The sequence below is a fragment of the Thalassophryne amazonica genome, chromosome 2 (assembly GCF_902500255.1).
Source record: "Thalassophryne amazonica chromosome 2, fThaAma1.1, whole genome shotgun sequence".
NCBI lineage: Eukaryota > Metazoa > Chordata > Actinopteri > Batrachoidiformes > Batrachoididae > Thalassophryne > Thalassophryne amazonica.
In genome coordinates this window covers 23,214,298-23,239,765 of record NC_047104.1, presented here as the reverse complement: position 1 = coordinate 23,239,765, position 25,468 = coordinate 23,214,298, and the positions used below count along the sequence as shown (strand labels likewise).

Sequence of the window (25,468 nt, the reverse complement as noted above, 5' to 3'; positions counted from 1 at the left end):
TACTAAAGTACAAGGTCTATTAGAAAAGAAACCAACCTTTTTATTTTTTTCAAAAACCATATGGATTTGAATCACGTGTGATTGCGTCAGACAAACTTGAACCCTCATGCGCATGCGTGAGTTTTTCCACGCCTGTCGGTTGCGTCATTTGCCTGTGAGCAGGCTTTGAGTGAGGAGTGGTCCAGCTCCCTTGGCGGATTTTCATTGTCAGGAAATGGCGGAATGATTTGGGCTTTTTTTCCATCAGAATTTTTTCAGAAACTGTTAGAGACTGGCAGCTGGAAACCATTCGAAAAATTGATCTGGCTTTCGGTGAAAATTTTACGGGCTTCACAGAGAATAAGGACTGTTACTACAGCTTTAAGGACGCTCGGCGGGCCGCGCTCTGTGCCGCCATCAAGAGCCACAAACCACCGGATCATTTCTAAACGGATGGCTCTGTGGATCCGAGACCATCGTGTGCACTTTCTCTGGTTATCACAAGAGCTGGACATCAGCCATTTTCCGGCAGATTTCACTTTTAACAAGAGATTTTGTCATGGAAAGCCGAGCGGAGGCTTTGCGCGTCACGACCAATTTGCTGATGGAGCGAGACAAAGGAACACCTCCGTTTTGGTCTCACAGGACGGCTTTGAGATGGCGTTCAGACAGCTGTCGGTGGTTTTTCCATCGAGTGATTATCCAAGAAATTGTGGATGTGCCTGGACATGCCAGAACATGTCCCGTGAGGCTTCATCACGGCGTTGCTTTGCGCCATGCGGCACCACCGCGACGCACAGAATTCCTCCGCACGTCTGTCTCAATGTGCCGAAAAAGTGCTGATGTCCACGTCTTTTCACAATTCCTGTGCTAGTCAGACGACGTCCCGGATAAACACAGCGTCCAGTTTGGAAATGAACGGCACATTCCACTGTTACAGGAGTTTTTGTCATGGAAAGAGGAGCGTAGGCTTCGCGCGTCGCGCCAGTGCCGCATGGCGCACAGCAATGCCGTGATGAAGCCTCACGGGACATGTTCTGGCATGTCCAGGCACATCCACAATTTCTCGGATAATCACTCGATGGAAAAACCACCGACAGCTGTCTGAACGCCATCTCAAAGCCGTCCTGTGAGACCAAAACGGAGGTGTTCCTTTGTCTCGCTCCATCAGCAAATCGGTCGTGAGCAAATTTCTTGTTAAAAGTGAAATCTGCTGGAAAATGGCTGATGTCCAGCTCTTGTGATAACCAGAGAAAGTGCACACGACGGTCTCGGATCCACAGAGCCATCCGTTTAGAAATGATCCGGTGGTTTGTGGCTCTCGATGGCAGCACGGAGCGCGGCACGCCGAGTGTCCTTAAAGCCATCCTTAAAGCTGTAGTAACAGTCCTTATTCTCTGTGAAGCCCGTAAAATTTTCACCGAAAGCCAGATAAATTTTTCGAATGGTTTCCAGCTGCCAGTCTCTAACAGTTTCTGAAAAGATTCTGATGGGAAAAAAAGCCCAAATCATTCTGCCATTTCCTGACAATGAAAATCCACCGAGGGGGTGGACCACTCCTCACTCAAAGCCTGCTCACAGGCGAATGACACAACCGACAGGCGTGGAAAAACTCACGCATGCGCACGATGGTTCAAGCTTGTCTGACGCAATCACACGTGATTCAAATCCATATGGTTTTAGAAAAAAATAATAAGGTTGGTTTCTTTTCTAACAGACCTCGTATATCTAACAAAAAATGTAGAGTAGAGCCACTTAGGTGCCTGGTCTTGAGAACCAGGGATGGTAGGTTGAAAAGCTTTTTAATCCCATGGGAACACTCCCTACCCACCTAAGTGGCTCAAGAAAACGGACAGCATGTATATAAGTGATATTTACACAGTCAGGGTAATAAACTAATGTAAAGGGTAATAAACTCAAATAAAGTAATATTTTATTATAGAAACAAGCTATGATGTAATATGTTTTAGGTATCTATCTAAAGTTCACCCTGCTAGCTTACTATATAGGAAGACAAAATACGAGGTCTGTTAGAAAAGTATCGGTCCTTTTTATTTTTTTCAAAAACCTGATGGATTTGAATCACATGTGTTTGCATGAGCCAACCTTGAACCTTCGTGCGCATGCGTGAACTTTTTCACGCCTGTCGATTGCGTCATTTCTTGGTAAGCAGCCTTTGTGTGGGACGTGTGCAGCATGCTTGGCGGATTTTCATTTCAAGGAAAAAGACGGAACGACTGGAGCAGCGCCGCATCAAATTTTGCCAGAACCTGGGCGACAACCAGGTGGAAACCATTCGGATGATTCAGACGGCTTTCGGTGACTTTTCAGTCATGTGACTATCCGAGAAATTATGGAAGAGGTGGGCATGTCACAACATGTCCTGTGAGACTTCAACACAAAGGCGCTTTTGCTCTGCCGTTAGCAGCTTCGTGCCGAAGCCATTGGCATGATTTTCACCGTCACTCTTTTCATGGCCAAATCTTTTGTCACAGTGGAATGTGCCGAAAAAGTGCTGATGTCCACCTCTTCTGCAATTTCTCGGACAGTCACACGAGGGTCCCGCATCACCACTTTGGAAATGATCTGGTCATTTCAGCATGTTGATGGCCGACCGGAGCGTGGCTCGCTCTCCACCGTTGTGCGGACGTCTTTAATCCGGTTGTACCGCTCCTTAATCTGTGTGATGCCTATAGGATCGTCACCGAAAGCCGTCTGAATCATCCGAATGGTTTCCACCTGGCTGTCGCTCAGTTTCTGGCAAAATTTGATGCGGCGCTGCTCCAGTCATTCCGTCTTTTTCCTTGGAATGAAAAAACGCGGCACGCATGACACACACCTCACACAAAGGTTCTGTTTATCAGAAAATGATGCAATCGACACGCGTGAAAAAGTTTATGAAGTTTCAAGGTTTGCTCAGCAAGCACACGTTATTCAAATCCATCAGGTTTTTGCAAAAAATAAAAACGTCCGATACTTTTCTAACAGACCTTGTACATACTCAATATGCTATCTAATGGAAACCCCAAACTTAGATACTGTCTGTTGATATCTATTAAAGAACCCATAAACTGAAGAACCATTAAACATCTACGCCATGTAAAAGAAAAGTGTAAATCACAAAAGTAAGCTAACTATAGCTAGATGAGCTACCATTAATTAGCCAACTGCACCTTGCTAGCCAAACAGGTTAAACAAAGCTGGTAACTAGCATATAAAGTACAGTAGCGTTGTTTAACCCTACAATAATGGTATTAACAAATACATATAACAACAAATGTAAACAAAAGTGAGCATTAACGTTAGCTTCCCAAACAGAACAGAACCGACTATATTGTTAGCTATGATAAATGGTGCTGCAGCTGGCTCAATAAGGTAACGTTAGCTGTTAGGTTAAACTAATTGTACCCCACTCCTCCGTTTCTATCATTTTTATCACTTGATGTATGACTTCAGTTGTTCAACAGTCCGGGGTCTCCGTTGTCGTATTTTGCGCTTCATAATGCACCACACATTTTCAATGGGCGACAGGTCTGGACTGCAGGCAGGCCATTCTAGTACCCGCACTCTTTTACTATGAAGCCACGCTGTTGTCACACGTGCAGGATGTGGCTTGGCATTGTCTTGCTGAAATAAGCAGGGACGTCCCTGAAAAAGACGTTGCTTGGATGGCAGCATGTGTTGCGGCAAAACCTGGATGTACCTTTCAGCATTGATGGTGCCATCACAGATGTGTAAGTTGTCCATGCCATGGGCACTAACACACCCCCATACCATCACAGATGCTTGCTTTTGAACTTTGCACTGGTAACAGTCTGGATGGTCTTTTTCCCCTTTTGTCCAGAAGACACGACGTCCATGATTTCCAAAAACAATTTGAAATGTGGACTCATCAGACCACAGCACACTTTTCCACTTTGCGTCTGTCCATTTCAAATGAGCTTGGGTCCAGAGAAGGCGGCAGTGTTTCTGGATGTTGTTGATGTATGGCTTTCACTTTGCATGGTAGAGTTTTAACCTGCACTTGTAGATATAGCGATGAACTGTGTTAACTGTGGTTTTCTGAAGTGTTCCTGAGCCCACGCGGTAAGCTCCTTTACACAATGATGTCGGTTTTTAATGCAGTGCCGCCTGAGGGATCGAAGGTCACAGGCATTCAGTGTTGGTTTTCAACCTTGCCACTTACATGTAGAAAGTTCTCCAGATTCTCTGAATATTCTGATTATATTATGGACTGTAGATGATGGAATACCTAAATTCTTTGCAATTGAATGTTGTGAAACATTGTTCTTAAACTGTTGGACTATTTTTTTCACGCAGTTGTTCACAAAGTCTTGATCCTCGCCTCATCTTTGCCGTTTGGGGATGCTCCTTTTATACCCAATCATGACACTCACCTGTTTCCACTTAACCTGTTCACCTGTGTAATGTTCCTAACAGGTGTTCATGGAGCATTCGTCAACTTTCCCAGTCTTTTGTTGCCCCTGTCCCAGATTTTTTGAAATGTGTTGCAGGCATCCATTTCAAAATGAGCAAATATTTGCACAAACTGAAAAAGGTCCATCAGTTTGAACATTAAATATCTTGTCTTTGTGGTGTATTCAGTTGAATATAGGTTGAAGAGGATTTGCAAATCATTGTATTCTGATTTTATTTACATTTTATACAATGTCCCAATTTAATTGGAATTGGGGTTGTATGTGCTGGCTTTCTGCCATTCTACTTATATGTATGTCAGGGGTGGGCAACTTGTTCCAGAAAGTGCCAAGAGCGTGCAGGTTTTCTTTGCAGCCACTGACTCCACCAGGTGATTTCACTGATTAACTGATTCCATCTGCTCAAAATGATGTTAATCAGTGAAATCACCTGTTGGAATCAGTGGCTGCAAAGAAAACCTGCACACTCTTGGCCCTTTCTGGAACAAGTTGCCCACCCCCGATGTATGTTGTGCAAACTTAACTGAACAGTGTTTAGCTGATGTGCAATAGAACATCACCTCTCTGTTGATGACATGTCTGTGTCACTGAATGCACCATTGTCTTTGCCTTTTTCAGGTCTAAATGCCATCCAGAACCTTGCTGCCTTAGCTGCAGTGGCCACGGCCACACAGGCCACACCCAGTGGGTCCAGTGCTATGACGACATGTAGTAGCCCTCTAAATGCACTAAGCAGCTCAGGTAAACGTAGTAATCCTTGACAATAGTTGATGTAATATCAGTCGTAGAGAGTGGTGCATGTTGGAATATTAAAATACTACCCTTAAATGGTGTGTAGAAAGTCAGTTTATCACATATTACAACAAAAATCTGCCCTATAGTCGTAAGCCAGCCCTCATGAGATACAAAAAAAAAAAAAAAAAAAATAGGGCTGATAAATCATACACTTTTCCTTTCAATTTTACTGCCCTGGAAACTGTGTAAATAAAATCAAGGCAATGCAAATCTTAAAACAGGGTGATACAAAAAAAAAAGACATTGAAAATACCAGGCTTTTTATTGCCCCGCTTTTCATCCAATCAGGAGCCACCATTTCTCAGCCCCACCAATGACAACCCCCCATTTTGTGTTACCCTGGTGACAAGTGCATGATCCTGATACACGATCCAGATCATTTCATTCAACCAAGATGTCTAATCAAGGTGAGAGAGTTTTAGCCTCCCTAGCAGGGAGAATTCTACAACTTGAGTCTCATAATGAAGTTGTGAGACACAAAGACATTAGCGAAGAGGACACTCATGACTTTATAGAGAGACATAAGAACAAGACCACCACCAGGAAAACGGAGAGTAATGTAAACTTGTTCACTGAATAGCTGAGCGGAACCAAGAAGGAGAAGGCTCCTTGTTCTTTCTCCGGTGGAGTTTGACAAATGGAGTTGAAGATAGTTATATGGTTCTTGTTCTTTATTTTTGTTGTAATATGTGATAAATATCTTATTACATGTCATGACATGTGATGATAAGGTATACTTATCATGTTGAAGTCACCAGTTGTAATTGTAAATCACTTTGGAAAAGTGTGAAAATCTATGACTGTATGTAATATTTTCCATTCGTGCTCCTTGATCTCACATTAACGGTAGATGTTTTCTCTTCAGCCTCCTCTCCAACCTCAGGCAGCAACTCCTCAGTCAACCCCATAGCTTCACTTGGAGCTCTGCAATCAATGGCTGCAGGTGGTGGAGCTGGACTTAACATGAGCTCTTTGGCAGGTACCATCCCTGAAAATTACTTCAATCCACTGTGTAGGTTAAAAGAATTAAGGAGAATTTTTTTTATATGCTTTAATACAGACCAGAGGTCTCATTCATGAAAATGTGTATAGAATGATTACTGATTTCAGTATATGCACAAAGGCAGAAATGTGCAGACACTTTGCTTTCACTGAGTGAATCCATGATTCTGCTTTTTATGCCTCAGTCATCACGTGTGTGTTGTCCACTCCCATCTTTAGCCATGACTGGATGTGAGTAAAGTAAGTCCCTTCGGCTGCTCCCTTGTTTGCACTCGGGGTCGCCACAGCAAATCCAAGGTGGATCTGCATGTTGAATTGGCACAAGTTTTACGCCGGATGCCCTTCCTGACGCAACTCCACATTAGATGGAGAAATGTTGCAGGGGTGGGATTTGAACCCAGAACCTTCTGAACTCACTGAGTGAATCCATGATTCTGCTTTTTAAGCCTCGGTCATCATGCGCGTGTTGTCCACTCCCATCTTTAGCCATGACTGGATGTGAACACTCCCTAAAATGATCATTTGTGTGGAAAATCTGTCTGTGTCAGCCACATTAAAGATGGGTCTGTTTTCACACAACAGGGAAAGAAAAAAAATCAGCTGAAGAAGACATGCAATTACACTGAATGTGAAATTGAGACAGTTGTTGGAGAGGTGGAGAAATTAGTTTCATTTTGGAGTCTTTGTTCTGGGATGATGAGCAAAAGTAAACCCATTGAATGTGAAAAAGTAATTGAGGTAATCAGTGGCGGCTTCAGACATATTTCTCAGGTGGGCAGTTGCTGCCGTTCATGAAGTGGTATAGAGATGTATTTCCTTCAAGATTTGATCTGTTTTGTATGAAAATCCTTTTCTGCTCCACTGTGTGTATAACTCCTTGAACACAAGGGTTGGTACTTGGACCCAAACTGTTTATTTTGTATATCAATGATTTTGTGAATATATCTAATGTACTTGGTAGCATTTTATTTGCTGACGATACAACATTATTTTACTCTGGATCAGATATACAGGAAGTAGCACAAGTGATAAATACAGAGTTGGAAAAAGTGAAATATTGGTTTGATATAAACAGATTGTCACTTAATCTTAATAAAACAAATTTCATATTGTTTAATGACAGTTAAAAAAAATAGATGGAATGGACATTCAAAGGGTAAAAGAAACAAAATTTTTAGGAGTTATGATTGATGAAGATTTTACATGGAAGTCACACATAAATTACATAAAAGGAAAGATAGCGAAAGCCATTGCTGTTTTGCATAAAGTTAAATATTCATTAAATAGTTATGGATTATTAACATTGTACAATTCATTGATTGTTCCATATTTGACTTATTGTGTAGAAATCTGGGGATCAACATGTACAACTTATACACAGCCTTTATTTATTTTGCAGAAAAGACCTTTAAAAGTGATTGGCAACAGTCGATTTAGAGATCCATCTAATCCATTGTTCATTAAGTATTGTTCATTAAGTATAGGGTACTTAAATTTCATGATTTAGTTGATTTGAAATTACTACAAATAATGTACCAAGCAAATAACAATACCTTACCAATAAACATTCAAAATATGTTTGAAAAAAGAGTAAGTAGTTATAATTTGAAGGGCATAGAAGTCTTTAAAAAACCAAGATTCAGAACCAAGATAAAGGAATGGAGTATTGCAGTGAATGGTGTAAAATTATGGAACAACCTCAACAAAGAAATCAAAGAATCAAGGTCGCTTAAATTATTTAAAAAATGTATTAAACTTGATGTATTTCGTAAGTATGAAACTATGAAATAAGTCAGTGGGCGGTGACAAAGCCAAAAATGTAATCTGTTAATAATGTTTACAATGTTTGAAGTTTAAAATGTAATCTATTAGGGATGTAGTCTTTTAAATAATGGTTAAAATTAGGAAAGAAGTCGGTGGCATGTGACAAAGTCATAGAAATGCAATGATGTCGATTGATGATGCTTTGCCAGATTGTATTGTAAAAAAGGGGCAGAATATATAAGACTTGTTCTTCCAAACTGCTCCTTTTCGTTCAGTGGTTTGTAATGTTTTGTTAATTTTGTTTTTCTGTTTTTCTTTTAAATGAATGAAATAAATCCTCAATAAAAAAAACAAACTGGTGATGCAAAATTGCACTATACACAGTTTCTTCAGTTGCAGCTACAAAATCCTATAGCTTCTTCAGCTGTTGTCCGGGTGACTTGGTGGCTTCCTTCATCAGTCAGTCAGTTTTTCAGAAATGCCTCCTCCAGACAGATTTACTATACAGTACCATACTGTTTGTATTTCTTAATAATTAATGTCAGTGAAGTTCAAGACATATTCAGTGACTTGGAAATGTTCATGTCTCCATCCCCTGTCTTGTCTCAAGAAAACTGGCTGAAGTTAGGATTTACTTGTGTTGCACTAAAGGGAGCGATTACTTATGCAACCCGCCCTGGCTTTTATGTTTTTATTTAATTTATCATGTTGAGGAGATTATTTTTCACTGGGAGGGCATCATGGAAAAAATTATATACAGAAGCCTGAATTATTATTATTATTATTATTAGGGGTCCAAGCCCGGCAGAGCTGGGGAGCTGGAGGGTTCTGAAATTTTCATCTTAGGTGCATGTCCACTGTGAGAGACAAAAAAAATCCGGAAATCACAATGTATGATTTTTTTAAATAATTTATTTGTATGTTACTGCTGCAAATAAGTATTTGACCACCTACCAACCAGCAAGAATTCTGGCTCTCACAGACCTGTTAATTTTTCTTTAAGAAGCCCTCTTATTCTGCACTCTTTACCTGTATTAATTGCACCTGTTTGAACTTGTTACCTGTATAAAAGACACCTGTTCACACACTCAATCACACTCCAACCTGTCCACCATAGCCAAGACCAAAGAGCTGTCTTAGGACACCAGGGACAAAACTGTAGACCTGCACAAGGCTGGAATGGACTACAGGATAACAGGCAAGCAGCTTGGTAGAAGACAAGAACTGTTATGATTATTTATTAGAAAGTGGAAGAAACACAAGATATCATCACAATTTTCACAACAAAAGGCAGAAAGGCTTGAAAAAAATTAAGGTGTAACATAGTCAAATGTTCTATCAAACAACAAAGTTTGGTGATGATCGGATCCGGATTCCGGATCTGGTGATCCAGAATATGCAAAAATATAGGGAAAATAGAAAATGTGTCAGTGTGAGGTGACCAATGAAGCTAGAGATGCACAACTAACACCAAATTGTAGCTGAATCTGTACTGATTCAGTAAGGTGTCATCAGATTTAATGTAGCTTCAAATGTTACGGAGCTAGATCCAGAAGAAAACCGCCATTACTGAAAAATCGTTTTTATACAATAACTTTTCAACTAATAGACATAAAAGTGATTCCAAGTTCTAATGGTATGTTTTCATGGGCAAGGATGTCAAATATACAGGAAAGAAAAGTGTATGTGTCATAGTTTTGGTTGTAACACTGAATTGTTGAATAGATCACTGTGCCAAGGAGGGAGTCTCTTTAGGGTCAGTGACCCTATGGCCTTGGCGGAGGTTTGCACTCTCTGAGTGCTTCTATTTTTTTGTTTTAGATTATGTCTCTCACAGTGGACATGCACGTAAGATGAAAATTTCAGACCCCTCCGTGATTTCTAAGTGAGAGAACTTGCAAAACCACAGGGTGTTCAAATACTTATTTTCCTCACTGTATGTATATATATATATATATATATATATATATATATATATATATATACGGTTATTCCACCGTTACAGGAGTTTTTTTTTTTCATGGAAAAAGAAGCCGAGGGACGCGCCACGGAGCCGTTCATTACGCGGGACAAAACCACCTCGGTGTTGGTCTCACAGGACGACTTAAAGTTGGATTTCAGACGGATTCCGGTTGCTTTCCAGTCGTGTGAATATCTGATTGTGATTGTGCATGAGCTGAACATGCCAGAACATGTCCTGTGAGGCTTCATCATGGCGTTTCTTTTCGCCATGCAGCTCCGCCGTGACGCGCAGAATTCCTCCGCCTTTCTTCCTCTTTCCATGACAAAAACTCCTGTAACAGTGAAATGTGCCGTTCATTTCTAAACTGGACGCTGTCTTGATCCGGTATGTCCTCTGACTAGCACAGGAATTGTGAAAAGACGTGCACATCAGCACTTTTTCCGGCACATTAAGACAGACGTGCAGAGGAGTTCGGCGCGTCGTGGTGCAGCCGCTCGGCGCAAAGAAACGCCGTGATGAAGCCTCACAGGACATGTTGGGGCTTGTCCAGCTCAAGCTCAATTTCTTGGATATTCACACGACAGAAAAGCAGCCAGAATCCGTCTGAAAGCCGTCCTTTTCCATGAAAAAAAAACTCCTGTAACGGTGGAATGTGCCGGAAAAAGTGCTGATGTCCACGTCTTTTCACAATTCCTGTGCTAGTCAGAGGACATACCAGATCAAGACAGCGTCCAGTTTAGAAATGAACTTTCACCGAATTAAATATTCGTACCATTGAAAGAATGTAAAAACATTAATTACAGCTAAAATAGATCGTCATTTGATATTTTATTAATTCATAAACAACAGAAAAGGGACTTACATTTTGGTGTTCCACTGTGACGTGTAGTCCAGTGATGCTGTGCACTGACTTTGGACTTTCATTAAAAAAAAAAAGAGACTTTGTGTAGTTCTTCAGTCCAGCCAAAAATCACATCAGCGTTTCATGTTAGCAGCTCTGGATTGTGTGTGTGTGTGTGTGTGTGTGTGTGTGTGTGTGTGTGTGTGTGTGTGTGTGTGTGTGTGTGTGTGTGTGTGTGTGTGTGTGTGTGTGTGTCAGTGGTGGGCACAGATAACCAAAAAATTAACTTCGATAACAGATAATCAGATAACTGAAAAGTTATCTTCGATAAAGATAAAACAATAAGATAATACAAACCACCCAAAAATTTATCGGAAGTTACAGATAACCGATAACAGATAAATTCCAATATTGTCTCTGGTACATTGACAACTACTAATAAAACAAATTTAAGTTTTAATGCCACAATAGCTTCTAGTAATATTAAAAGTAACAACAGACCCAAACAGTGAGACCACACTTTCGTCTTTGAACATTCTGCCCCTGCTGGAAGCGCTTGTTTACTACAGAGCTCCCAGCACAGAGGCACTCTGAGAGCAGCCATAAAGCCAACTCTCTATCAATCACAACGCTCCGGTCAGGCGGAGGTCTTGAAAAATAAAGTCATGCTGACTTATGGTTTTGATTTATAAATAACATTAATACCGATATAATAACTCCATTAATGTCAATTCTGTCATTTGTACAAAGTTAAAATATAGCATATATCTTTTAATGTTGAATAATGCACTAATTCTGAGATTTTGTAACAAACACAGACAGATCACAAAGGATTATGGGTAAAAGTGCCTCTGCTAAACACTGATTGGTTCAGTCATTCATTATGTAAACCAACACATTAATGTGATGTCTGTTGTGTGTTGGTGTTTACAGATAAAGGTGCTTTTGTAAAATATTCCTTTTTTTTATTTGTAAAAACAGGCATTTTTACGGAGCCCTGGAAGTGTCATCGCAAAATGTTTTGCATGTGGAGAGAATGTGCGCACGTTTTATGATGTTGTAAAATGTGCTTTACACTGTGCGATATGATTTTTCATGCAGGAATTTTTTTGGACCGAGTTTCAGGTTAATCGCGCGTCCTGCATCGTGTAGTGTACATGGAGTAACAAGCTGCGTTTAGCATCTCAGGACCACCTCCTGATCACCGATCGCATGGTCCAATGAAAATCAAACCTGTTAAAAGCATCTAAAAGCTTGCACTGTGCCTGTGCAAACACCGCAGAGCTGTCTTGTAATGTTATTTTATTTTATTTTATTTTTTGCTGTTGTTTTGTTTTGTTTTTAAACTTCATTTGTAAAAAAAAAAAAAAAAAAAAAAAAAGCCATTTGCAAAGCCAAAAAGTTGATTTGGTGCTCAGACGCTTAGTACTAGTAGTAGTAGGGCGAATACTGCCATGAACACTACTGGCCAGTAGATGGCAGTAGAGGCCTTGAAAACAAAATTCCAGATAATCCCTGTCTGCTACATTTAAACTGTGTGGAATTTAACAAATGCAAATACAGTAACAACGTCTATAAACCCAGAGAATATATTCACGAGAGTTTTAGGCACTAGAGTTTAATGCTGTTGTCCGTGGAGCCTGAACAGAGTGTCTGAAATGCAATTGTCCTGTCGTGTGCTCACAAAACCTTAAAAATTAGCACATTACTTTAAAACTAAAACATATATCTGATATTTTCACTTTATAAAACTTCAGACATGACAGTAATTTTAAATAACTTGTCCAAAATGATTTTGGTTAAAATTTGAACCACAGGTTAAAAATGTATGCCTCTGGATGACTTAGATGATATTTCCAGCATATCGGTATGGTGTTAAAGAAAATTTTTTTTTTTTTTTTTGGATATTTCTCCTTTGTCTACAGAGGATAGAGACGCTTTTCATAGAAGTAGCTCTCTTCTGTTAGCAGAGGGTATAACTCTCCATTTGTTACACAACTTTTAACAAGTAGGTGCTGAACTGATTTTAAATTTTAAAAATGCTTGTCGCTGTTCAGCTTTGTTTACTTTGTTTATCGGTCTAAAAGTTATCGGACAAAAATTAATCGGAAGATAATTGGTCCGATAATGGTTTTTAAAGTTATCTAAAAAGATAATCCGATAATGAAAACATTATCTTCGATAATTAATCTGTTATCGGATTATCGGAAGTGTGCCCACCACTGGTGTGTGTGTGTGTGTGTGTGTGTGTGTGTGTGTGTGTGTGTGTGTGTGTGTGTGTGTGTGTGTGTGTGTGTGCGCACGTGTGTGTGTGTGTAGCAGCGTCAGTTAACTCAATCAAATCATCATGTCGCTGTCCCGTGCGCGCGCCTACACAACCGGCTTGGTCCAGCTGTACCTCTTCAGTGCAGCAAAAAAAAAAAAGTCACGTCAGACATGAGTCCAGGTTTTCTTTCTCTTCCTGCTAACAGGCAGCACAGTGGTTTTGTTTTGTGTGTGTGTGTGTGTGTGTGTGTGTATCTTACAAGAATTAGCAGTGTCAGTTAGCTCAAATTATGTCTCAGGAGAGTTGTGTCCCCCCCGCGCGCACACACACGCAACCTGGTCGGCGCTTGTGCGTGCGTGAACAACAAAAATAAGACTGTATACGTCCTCAGTGTAGCAATAAATAAATAAATAAATAAATAAATCACGTCAGAAATGAGTCCAGCTTTTGTTCTCTCTTCCTGCTAACAGCCTCCAGGCAGCACAGTGGATTGGTTTTGTGTATTTTGTGTGCACACACGCACCCATGCTCGTGCACGCGCACACACGCTCACGCATGCGCACACATGCACACGCTCACGTGCACTCATACTTGTGCGCGTGCTCGAGCATGGGTGCGTGTGTGCGCGCGTGCACGAGCATGCGCACACGTGTGTATGCGTTATCACATGTGCGTGTGTGCACAAGGTTGTGCGCGTGCACGTGAGAGTGCAATGGTACCAAACGTATGAAACCAAATTTGCACTCTAAATGGAACCAAGCTGCACTCTGAATGCAATTCAACACTAAAGGGATGAATTAATTCATGTCATGTGACATACAAAGCACCAATCAAATGACAAAAATCCACTCAGCTGTTATAAAAAAAAAAAAATATATATATAGCCATTTCATAAACAAATTATTAACCTTGCTTGCTTGGTTAATAATCCTTTAATATTCTAAACCATCGTTTCATATTAAACTCATCATCAACCACAATTTTTGAATTATCCTTTATTTAAACTTTAAGAATATATCCATAGAGCACAAACAGTTGGCCTTGTCATTGCAATAGTTTCAGAGGACATATGTATGGATTGGAAATTGGTGGAAATATGGAGCCACTCTAACATACGTGTTTGACGTATTTTAGAGTGGCTGTCAGTGTCATGGAAATTTTCAATGAGAAATGCATACCTTTTTTTTCCTTGTTCTTTTTTGTCTTTTACTTAGGCATGGCAGCACTGAATGGCAGCATTGGCACTGGCGGCCTGTCTAATGGCTCAGGAAGTACCATGGAAGCTCTCAGCCAGGCCTACTCGGGCATCCAGCAGTACGCCGCTGCCCTTCCTAGTTTGTACAATCAAAGTCTGATGTCCCAGCAGAGCATCTCAGCAGCAGGCAGCCAGAAGGAAGGTGGGCTCTCTGGACTAAGAGGAAAATGTGAATAAAGAGAATGAAATGAAGATGTCATTTAAAAAGGAGTTGTCATATCAAGTGCATCTTGGTGACTCCTCTCACTCGAATCATTCACAGTTACTCAGTAGTAGTCAGAACTATGGCTTATAGGATAGTCAACTGTTAGCTGATTTACCATAATGTACTATCCCCTTTCCTTTCCTTTCTTTAAAGTATGATGTGCCTTAATCCCTTGGAAATAAAGTAACACTTGAAATCAACTTTATGCTATTTGTCTTGCCAAACACTGTGTCCCAATTCAGGTTCTGCATACTTTCTAAAGCTGTGCCCCATGAAGATCCAACCTTCATGAGAGACAATTGAGGCTGAACCAAAGTTTTGGAAATGATATGGTCTAGCCCAAGGAGAATTTTGCGTTTGTGTCATTAGCTTTTCCTGCCCCTACTGATGTTGCCTGGCAACCTTGTCAAGCTAGCATTGTGGCTATAACCTGTAGTTAATAATCATTTTTTCAGTGCTTATTTATACTTTACTTATAAGCATTATGTATTTATAGTTGCAGATATGGAGCTCAAAAGTGTCATTTTGCTTGTTTTTCATTTAACAGCTGTTATGGCTTGAAAAAAAATGTGCATTGACTCATTAGATTGTCTGGTCCACGAAGGATACACATCTGTATTCTTTGTTTTTTGGGGGAAAGAAGGCTGCACAGATTGAATGCATTCCAAGGAGCCTCTGAAATGGGCCACCTTAGTTGCACCACTTATGACGTATGCAGCCAATAGATGCAGCCTGAGAACAATGCAGCCCCTGAATTCGAACACATCCACATCCTTGTACATGTCCTGCTCTACCCTCTTGAGTTCTCTGCCACTCCAGACTTTATCATACAATACCACAACTCTTCTTGGCATCCTATCATAAGCTTTCTCTAAATCCACAAACACACAATGTAACTCCTTTTGACCTTCTCTGTACTTCTCCATCAGTATTCTCAGAGTAAACATTGCATCTGCAGTGCTCTTTGTCGGCATGAAACCATTTTACTGCACACAGATCTTCGCCTGTTTTCTAAGCCAAGGTTCTACTACTTTTTCGTATAATGTCATGCTGTGGCTGATCAGTTTTATGCCTCTGTAGTTACTGCAGCTCTGCACATCACCTTTGTTCTTAAAAACAGGAACCAGCATACTTCGTCTCTACTCCTCAGGCATGACAAATGGACTGCATCTATATAGCGCTTTTCCATCTGCATCAGACACTCAAAATGCTTTACACATCAGTACCTCACATTCACTCCAATGTCAGGCTGCAGCCACACCAGGAGCAACTAAAGGATTAAGGACCTTGCCCAAGGGCCCTTAGTGAGTTTCCGGTTAGGCTGGGATTTGAACTGAGGATCCTCTGGTCTCAAGCCCAACGCTTAATCAATAGACCATCACCTCCCCATCTTCACTTTCCAAAATTTTATTAAACGGTCTGGTTAGAAACGCCCCTGCCATATCTCCTAAACATTTCCATGCTTACACTTGAATATTTGATTTGATTTATTTATTTCAATCAGCACATTTATGCAATGACAGAAAATAACTGAATGAATAGATAAAATAAAATAAAAATAAAAAAAAAACACATAATGAATATACTAAAACAAAACAAAACATGTAGCTGATTGAAAAAGGTCAAGGCTGAAGCTATCTAGCTTTTAAATGCCCTAACCTATTTATACCATGTCAATATTAAAAATAAAACCTTCCTGTCAGACTACAAACAGAAATACCAAAAGAATCACAATTAATCACCGGAACTGGTCCACGTCAGTTTCTTTTACCATTTTAAATACTTTAGTGAACACCATAAGCACTTAAGATAGATTTTTTTGTACATTCTTTTAAAATGATTTATATTGGTGCTCTGTTTGAGCTCCAGCTCCAAACTGTTCCACAAATCCACCCCACAGATTAATATGCACATCCTTCTCTTACAAATCTGACTTCTATTCTTTTTGAAGTTCTGAAATTCTCCTCTCAAATTATAGCCAACTTCTCTTTCTATAAATAGATTTTGTATTTTTTTCGGCAGTAAATTGTTTCTGGCTTTGTAAATGATTTGTGATGTTTTAAATTTGACCAAATCCATAACCTTCAAGACGTTTGATTTAACAAATAGTGAGTTGGTATATTCTGTGTATCCCACTTTATTTATTATCCTTATTGCTCTTTTCTGTAGTATGCATAGTGCCTGCAGGGTGCTTTTGTAGTTGGTTACCCATACTTCCACACAGTAAGACAGATATGGTAAAAATAATGAACAGTAGAGTATACGTAAGGAATGTCATCTGATCCAACTGCCTTTCCACTCTTTATCCTCTTCATAGCTGCCCTCACTTCATCCTTACTAATGTCTTGCACTTCCTGATTTATTCTCTACATCATCCAGCCTTTTCTGTCTCTCATTTTCTTCATTCATCAGTTCCTCAAAATATTCCCTCCACCTTCTCAACACACTCTCCTCACTTGTCAGCACATTACCATCTGCATCTTTTACCACCCTAACTTGCTGCACATCCTTTCCAAGTCGGTCCCTTTGTCTGGCAAATCAGCACAAGTTGTTTTCTCTTTCCTTATTATTCAACTTCTTGTACAGCTTTTGCTACTTCTGTCTTTGCCTTATGCCACATCTCCTTGTACTCCTGTCTACTTTCTTCATCTCTGACTATCCCAGAACCTTTTCACCACCATCTTTCTCCTTATGCTTTTCTGGACATCTTCATTCCACTACCAAGTCTCCTTGTCTTCCTTCCACTCTCCAGATGTCATACCCAGTACCTTCTGAGCTTTCTCCCTCACCACATCTGTAGTTGTCCATTTGTCCAAAATGGCTTCTCCTCCAACCAGTGCCTCTCTCACCTGCTCACTGAATTTCACACAACAGTCGTCGTCCTTCGGCTTCCACCATCGGATCCTTTGTTGAGCTCTGACTCTCTTCCTCTTCTTCACCTCTAAAGTCATCCTACAAACCACTATCCTATGCTGTCTAACTACACACTCTCCTCCCACCACCTTACCGTCTCTAGTTTTTTTTTTAGCTTGCATCTCCTACAAACAATGTAGTTCACCTGTGTTTCAGGTGGACTTCCTCCATTCTTATGTCACCCTATGCTCCTCCCTTTTGTTAAAGTGGGTGTTCACCACAGCCATTTCCATCCTTATTGCAAAATCAACTACCATCTGTCCTTCCACATTCCAGTCCTTGATACCATATCTATGATTTCTGTGATTAATAAACCTTAATGATTGATTGATTGATTGATTGATTGACAGGTCCAGAGGGTGCCAACTTGTTCATTTACCACCTGCCGCAGGAGTTTGGAGACCAGGACCTTCTTCAGATGTTCATGCCCTTTGGAAACATCATATCTGCGAAAGTCTTCATCGACAAACATACAAATCTGAGCAAGTGCTTTGGTGAGTTTGCGCACCTCCAATGGTCATAAAGTTAGCCATGGGTTTTGCTGTGATTTTTTTTTTTTTTTTTTTTTTTTTGGTTGCTTCACTTAAGTCAATCTAAATAACCTTCAGGAAGGAGTGTTTGATAGTTGATCATATAAGTGTAGCAGCAAGAAGAAGTTGTCTTTAGGTGTTTGTTGTAAAATGAAACAAGAGTTTAGGGCTCAAATTTAGGATGCAAAAAGATACAAACAACAGTGCTTTATTGTAAGGTGGAATACTAAAGCTGTGAGGGTGCAGAGGTGATTTGCCAAAGACACACAGGAGGACACCCTGGAGAAACGTGGAGACCAGGTGAGTGCAGATAGTAGCTAGTGGACTGCTTTGAAGACCTCGAGTACACAGGGATAATGGTCTCACTGAAGGGAACAACACAGCTGACAAGGAATTATTAAACACAAGATGAAGGGGCAACATGTACCACATAATAAAATAGAACAATAAGGTGGACTGTACAGCTGTGGTAGGTATACTGTATGCTTGATGGAGGTGATGTCAAATATACAGGCTGCCACAGTTGTCCTTAATTAGCCAGCCCAAGAAAACAGACCATCAGGAACAATGGATCATGACAGTATTGTGTTGTATAAACATTAGTGATAGCTACAACTCACTCAGTCTGAGGCATAATTCTGGAGATGTGGTTTTACAGATGAACAATGAGACCTTTCAACACGATTTTTATCTGAACCATGTAACAGGCTTGAAACATCTCTGTGCTGCTGATACTTAGTCTTGTGGTGACGGGCAGCTGCATGTACAGCCACCCATTTGTTTAGTTGACACTTCTTGCAGAGTTGCTTAAATATTGAGTATTAAGCTGTGACAAATACGGAGCTCTTCATGAGCATAACATTTCTCCCAAATTTGTAAAACCAAACAGAACTTGATGTGAAGAAATTAAAATGTTATTGTTAAAATTTGAAAGCAAATGCAAGAACACACACAAAGCATGGTGGATAAAGTCAAACTGTTTAATGTGAGAATAGTTCAGTTCTCTTGGGGAGGAGATGGAAGTTTGGCATGAAGACTTGGGGTGGCATAAAGAGACATAATGACAATGTTGCTCTGGTGTGGCGTGGAGACTTGAGGTAATGCAATACCTGCTGTTGTGTGATGATCTGATGTGGTTTTGAGGCTTGCCGTGACAGGGTAGACTTGAGGTGGCTTGAGGAGGCTTAATGTGTCATGAATAACAACTAACTGACACCCCAACACTCGGGCCCACACTGAAACATCAGGGGAAGTGGCCTGGAGTTCACAGTTAGGCACACATACATGGTGGGTGGTTGGGACGCTGTGGCACAGCAGAGACATCTGGAGAACAGCCAGGAAGTGCACCAGAGTTCAGACACCTAATGGGAGGCCACAGCAGAGCAGAGACATCGAGGGGTTGTCTGGCTATCCATTTCAGGAAAGAGTCTTGAGGTGAACAGGAACAAGAGACAGCAGTATAGCAGACACTGCTCAGGCAGGAGCAGGTGACTATCTGGTGGAGACTACCACTGCGGTCAAACTGGAAACTGCATGTGCTGCTGTCATGTATGCTGACATGCACTCTTTTATTTTATCAGGCTCGATCTTTGGCTGCTCCAGCATCAGATAAAGAATCAGACCAGGAACAGAAGGGACATATGTTGCGGCTGTGCCATGGAGAGTTGAGGGTTAGTTGGGACAGGCAGAATCGTCGTCATTTCTCTCTCAGGAACGGGGAAGATGTATGGCATTGCTGCCACCGCAGACTTGAGAGCCAATGCACGTGGAAGGTATGGCCCCATCTCTCAGAGTCTGAAGAGACATTTGGTGTTGCCTTGGAGGCAGAAGCACACAACACCACCATACAGAACACAGTGCAATTCTGGTGAAATCCATCCATCCATTCATTTTCTAAACCCAATTACTACAGCGAAGGGGTTGGGGGGTGGGGGCAGGAGCCTGTCCCAGCAGTGGCATTGTATAATGTTTGTCCAATGTGATTCCTACTTTCATGAATCCATGGTTGCTAATTGTGCATGCCTTTTGCAAGCACGAATGTGATGCTGTTGGTTATTTTCATGCCCTTGAGAGCTGATTGGTAGATTGTTGTTTGGTTAGTTGCGTTATAAAGTAAGTTCTTAATGGATGACTGAGTTGCAGTGGAAGAAGTCATCAGGGCTTTACCCTTCTTTACTTTTTGTCCCTTTCTTTTTTGATCATGCAGCATTTTGTGATTGAATGTCAAATTACTCAGTTTTGCGCAGTATTTGTGGTTGTTCTAGCTACATCAGACTCTCCTTCAAACCAGTCTTTCCAAACAGCTGAGTTAGTTTTAAAGGGTGTTTTTCCACCTTTTTACTTGAGATACACTAAACATGCCACAGACTGGCTAAGAGTGAGTTAGTTTAGGGAGAGGTGAAAGCATATAACTTTTAAGGAATGGGGTCTGCTTGATTTATAACACAATTGAAAAACCAGCTGTTGTGCCCGGTACTATCTGTGTTTCTTAAGGACTGATGTAAATGAGCCCTGCGATAGTTTGACATCCTGTCGAGGGTGTACCCCACCTCTCGCCCTATGAATGCTGGGGTCGGCTTCAGCCTGCTGTGACCCTTGATTGGATTAAGAGGGTATAGCAAATGAATGATGTAAATGAAGTGTAGGACATATTCATTGGCATGGGAATGCACATGTATCCATCTACTGACTTGTCTCAAGAAAAGTAGATGTGAGGTATACACAGTCATCCTTATATTTAATTTGTCCAATTACTTACCACAATTCCTGAAATGTCAAAGCAGTATTTTTACCCATTCAAATAAAGCTGAAAGTCTGTACTAATGTTGCATTTCCACATGTGCGAATTGTATTTGAGGCAAATAAGTATTTGATCCACTGTCAATTTTGCAAGTTATTGCTTTCACCACTCATCTCTCGTTTTTGTCTGTCTTTGTGTTGTTTTGGTGGTCGGTCCCTCCTGATAGAAGTTGTCAGTCGGCTTTGAGTAGGATGTTGTAGGCTGATCAGGAAGGGCGGATGGGGGTTACACACACACCACATTCACTCACACACTACATACCTTCTGTCCTTCAAGAATAAATTCCATATATGTGTATTATTTTCATAAGTGGTTCTGCCAGTGTGGCATTTACCATTACTATATATTCTTTCTTCTTTTATATATATAAAAAGAAAGAAAAAAAGATTTTGCAAGTTTTCCCACTTACAAAGGATGGAGAGGTCTGTAATTTTTTATTGTAGGTACACTTCACAGACCTGTTAGTTTTTCTTTAAGAAGCCTTCCTATTCTGCACTCTTTACCTGTATTAATGGCACCTGTTTGAACTTGTTACCTGTATAAAAGACATCTGTCTGCCATGGCCAAGAACAAAGAGCTGTCTAAGGACATCAGGGACAAAATTGTAGACCTGCACAAGGCTGGGATGGACTACAGGACAATAGACAAGTAGCTTGGTTGAGAACACAACTGTTGGCGTAATTATTAGAAAATGGAAGAAACACAAAATGACTGTCAATCTTCCTTGGTCTGGGGCTCCATGTAAGATCTCACCTCATGGGGTAAGGATGATTCTGAGAAAGGCCAGAACTCCATGGGTGAACCTGGTCAATGACCTGAAGAGAGCTGGGACCACATTCACAAAGATTACATTAGTAACACACACCGTCATGGTTTAAAATCCTGCAGGGCATCAAGGTCCCCCTGCCTCACGCCAGAACATGCCCAGGCCCATTTGAAGTTCAGCAGTGACCATCTAGATAATCCAGAGGAGGCATGGGAGAAGGTCATGTGGCCAAATGAGACCAAAATAGAGCTTTTTGGTATCAACTCCATTTGCTGTGTTTGGAGGATGAGGACAACCCCAAGAACACTGTCCCAACCGTATAGCATGGGGGTGGAAACATCATTTTTGGAGGTGCTTTTCTGCAAAGGGGACAGAACAACTGCACCGTATTGAAGGGAGGCTGGATGGGGTCATGTATCGTGAGATTTTGGCAAACAACCTCCTTCCCTCAGTAAGAGCATTGAAGATGGGTCGTGGCTTGGTCTTCCAGCATGACAATGACCCCAAACACACAGCCAGCAACTAAGGAGGGGCTCCATAAGAAGCATTTCAAGGTCCTGGAGTGGCCTGGCCAGTCTCCAGACCTGAACTCAATAGAAAATCTTTGGAGGGAGCTGAAACTCCAAACCTGAAAGATCTGGAGAAGATCTGTATGGATGAGTGGACCCAGGGCTTAATTTGAGGGGGAGCAAGCCGTAGCGCGCTCCCGAACCTCTGACGTTGGCTCCGCCAGCTATTTATACTGGACCCGTGATCTGCCACCTCTCTTGACTACCAAAATATAAAAAAAAAAATCACCACGATTGTTCTCACTGCCAATCACACCGCCGCCCTCCTGTCTGCTGTGCGGAATTGCGCCAAATCTGGCAACAGGTCCAGAGGCTACGCTCACTGTTTTGATCCGGATGTTGACCGTAGCCGCAGAGCTCCGTGGCCACCGAGAGAGGACTTGGATTCTTTGCAGGTCCCGCATCCGTACCCCCGGAGGCAGTGAGTGAAGGGAGAGCCGCGCATTGTGTTCTGTGTGTGTCTGTTTATAATCTTCTCGCACAGAAGACAAAAGAGAGTGTTTACACAAGAGAGAAAAGTGAGAAAATGTTAATGCCTGTTTGAGAAAAGTGTGTAGTGAGGGGTTTTACAGCCTTAAAACATCTATAATAAGTGTAAAAAATAGCGCTACTTCGCGGATTTAATGCCGTGTTCACACCGGGCGTCATCAAATAGGAGGAGCTTCCATTCTGCTTGGCGTCAAGTCATCATGACGGACCTTGATCACACGGAGCGAGCTGTTGTGAAAAGCTCCCAATACAGAGAGTATCATTATTTGCTGCAGGAGCTGCGTCTGGATGACGGCCGCTTTCAGCGGTCCTTCCGCCTCTGCGGGACCCAGTTTGAGGACCAACTGTCCCGTTCACGTGCGCACATGTAAACAATAAAAAAAAAAAAAAAAAACTCCGCTGCTTGCTGCAGCTGGCTCTTCCCCCAAAAAACTGTCATAATTGTCTTTAGAAACCAGTCACCATTTGTTTTATTATACATCTGTGTAGTTAATAAGTAAAATAATCTCCATGGATGATTCCCTCGCGTGCGCACGTAAAATAAAAATAAAAACTCCGCTCCCCCTGCTGTGGTGGTGCTGCTCGCTCTAAAAACTCATAATTGTGAAATAAAGGGCAAAAGAGACATATGTCCTGCTCACAGGCTGCTACCAGAGACAGGACATGTTCACATCCTCAGTCAAACTCCAGACATCTCCACATCACTACATATTCAGTCCCTGATTGGTCATCACGGCGCGACGAGACGAAAAAGTTCAGATTTTTCAACTTGGGGAGGAGGGCAACACGACGCAATAACAAACAAAATCGCTTCACTCGCGTCGCTTCACTCGCGTCCATCGTGTCGCACTGCATGGTTTGGCGCCAAAACGCATCCTTACATAGGGATTACATGGAAACCTGTGGCTGCAGTCACTCGCGTCGCGCCCGGTGTGAACGCGGAGAACGTAACTCCCGCGATAAACGAGGGACCACTGTACATCAGGAATTTGTACTCAATCCGGATTTGGTGTGACTAGTGTTATTAGACCCACAATACATGCCCAGTTTATTTTCGGTGTGGTGCACAGCGTTGTTCGCAAGCCCCCCCCCCCGCCCTTCTTTTTTTTTTTCCTGCACCGGAGCCACCCATCCTCTGTGCTCCGGGACCTCCCACTTTACAAATTAAGCACTGAGTGGACCAAAATCCCTGCTGCAGTGTGCAAACTTGGTCAAGAACTACAGGAAACATCTGACTTCTGTAATTACAAACAAGGGATTCTGTACCAAATATTAAGGCCTGCTTTTCTATTGTTTCAAATACTTATTTCATGCAATAAAATGCAGATTAATTATTTAAAAATCATACAGTGTGATTTTCTGAATTATTCTTTTTTTTTAGATTCTGTCTCTCACAGTTGAAGTGTACCTGCGATAAAAATTACAGACCTCTACATTCTTTGTACTTGCCAAATTGACAGTGGCTCAAATACTTATTTGCCTGCCTCACTGTACATATGTAATGCACCATCTAACGCAACAAAATGCATTTCATTACAGACACCACAGCCGCTATGACAGGCTAATTTTGCCTTTCTTCATCATCCAGTAGTGTGGAATATGCACACGCAACAGTAAAGACACAAAAACCCGAGGCGACAGATTTGTGTCTTACAGGTGAAAAAAATTAAAAAATAAAGTCGCTGAACTGTTTTCTTTTTATTTCTCCACCTCCAGTGATTTGAACGTCAGTAGTCAAACAACTGAAACAAAGGAGCTAAATTGTTAGCTTTCCAAAGCTAGCTTCCTGACACACATTGTTCTCTCCAAAATCCACCACAATAGTTCAGATTTTTCAGCACACTTGAAGCAAATTCCAGACTTGGGGAAGAAAAAAAAATCAAGGGAAGAAGATGTTTCACACATACGAGGTCTGTTAGAAAAGTATCCGACCTTTTTATTTTTTGCAAAAACCATATGGATTTGAATCACGTGTGATTGCATCAGCCAAGCTTGAACCTTCGTGCACATGCGTGAGTTTTTTCCGCGACGCGCGGAATTCCTCCGCTCCTCTTTCCATGACAAAAACTCCTGTAACAGTGAAATGTGCCGTTCATTTCCACACTGGATGCTGTGTTGATCCGGGACGTCGTCTGACTTCCACAGGAATTGCGGAAGACGTGGACATCTGCACTTTTTCGGCACATTGAGACAGACGTGTGGAGGAATTCCGCGCGTCGCGGTGGAGCCGCATGGCGCAAAGCAACGCCGTGATGAAGCCTCACAGGACATGTTCTGGCATGTCCAGCTCATGCACAATTTCTCGGATAGTCACACGACTGAAAAACCACCGAAAGCCGTCTGAAAGCCGTCCTGTGAGACCAACACGGAGGTGGTTTTGTCCTGCGCCATGAGCGGCTCCGTGGCGCATCCCTCCGCTTCTCTTTCCATGAAAAAAACTCCTGTAACAGTGGAATGTGCCGAAAAAGTCTTGATGTCCACGTCTTCTGCCATTTTAGTGGAAGTCAGATGACGTCCCGGATCAACAAAGCCTTCACGTTGGAAATGATCTGGTTGTTTCAGCGGGGTGTCAGCCTGTCGATCGGCGCTCGGAGTGCGCCGTGCTCTCAGACGCTGTGGGCGGTCTTTAAACCGGCTGGAGCACTCCTTAATCTGTGTAATCCCCATAAAATCGTCCCTGAAAGCCATCTGAATTTAGCGAATGGTGTCTACCTAGAGGTCTCTGACAGTTTCTGGAAACATTTGATGCAGCAAAGCTCCAAATCATTCAGACATTTATTCACAATAAAAATCCGACGAGAGGGGTGGACCACTGCTCACACAAAGCCTGCTCACAGGCGAATGACACAACCGACAGGCGTGAACAAATTCACGCATGCGCACGAAGGTTCAAGC

The 25,468-nt window shown here is 41.6% G+C and overlaps 1 protein-coding gene across 1 annotated transcript in view; it reads left to right on the top strand.

Moving 5' to 3' along the window:
- The window catches only part of celf1 (cugbp, Elav-like family member 1), a 205,465-nt gene that overhangs the window by 163,952 nt on the left and 16,045 nt on the right, over positions 1-25,468 (top strand). Inside the window, exons 9-12 of the mRNA XM_034184315.1 lie at positions 5,034-5,156; positions 6,076-6,189; positions 14,261-14,443; positions 17,770-17,913. Coding sequence (XP_034040206.1) covers positions 5,034-5,156; positions 6,076-6,189; positions 14,261-14,443; positions 17,770-17,913 — 564 coding nt within the window. The remainder of the gene's footprint in view (positions 1-5,033; positions 5,157-6,075; positions 6,190-14,260; positions 14,444-17,769; positions 17,914-25,468) is intronic.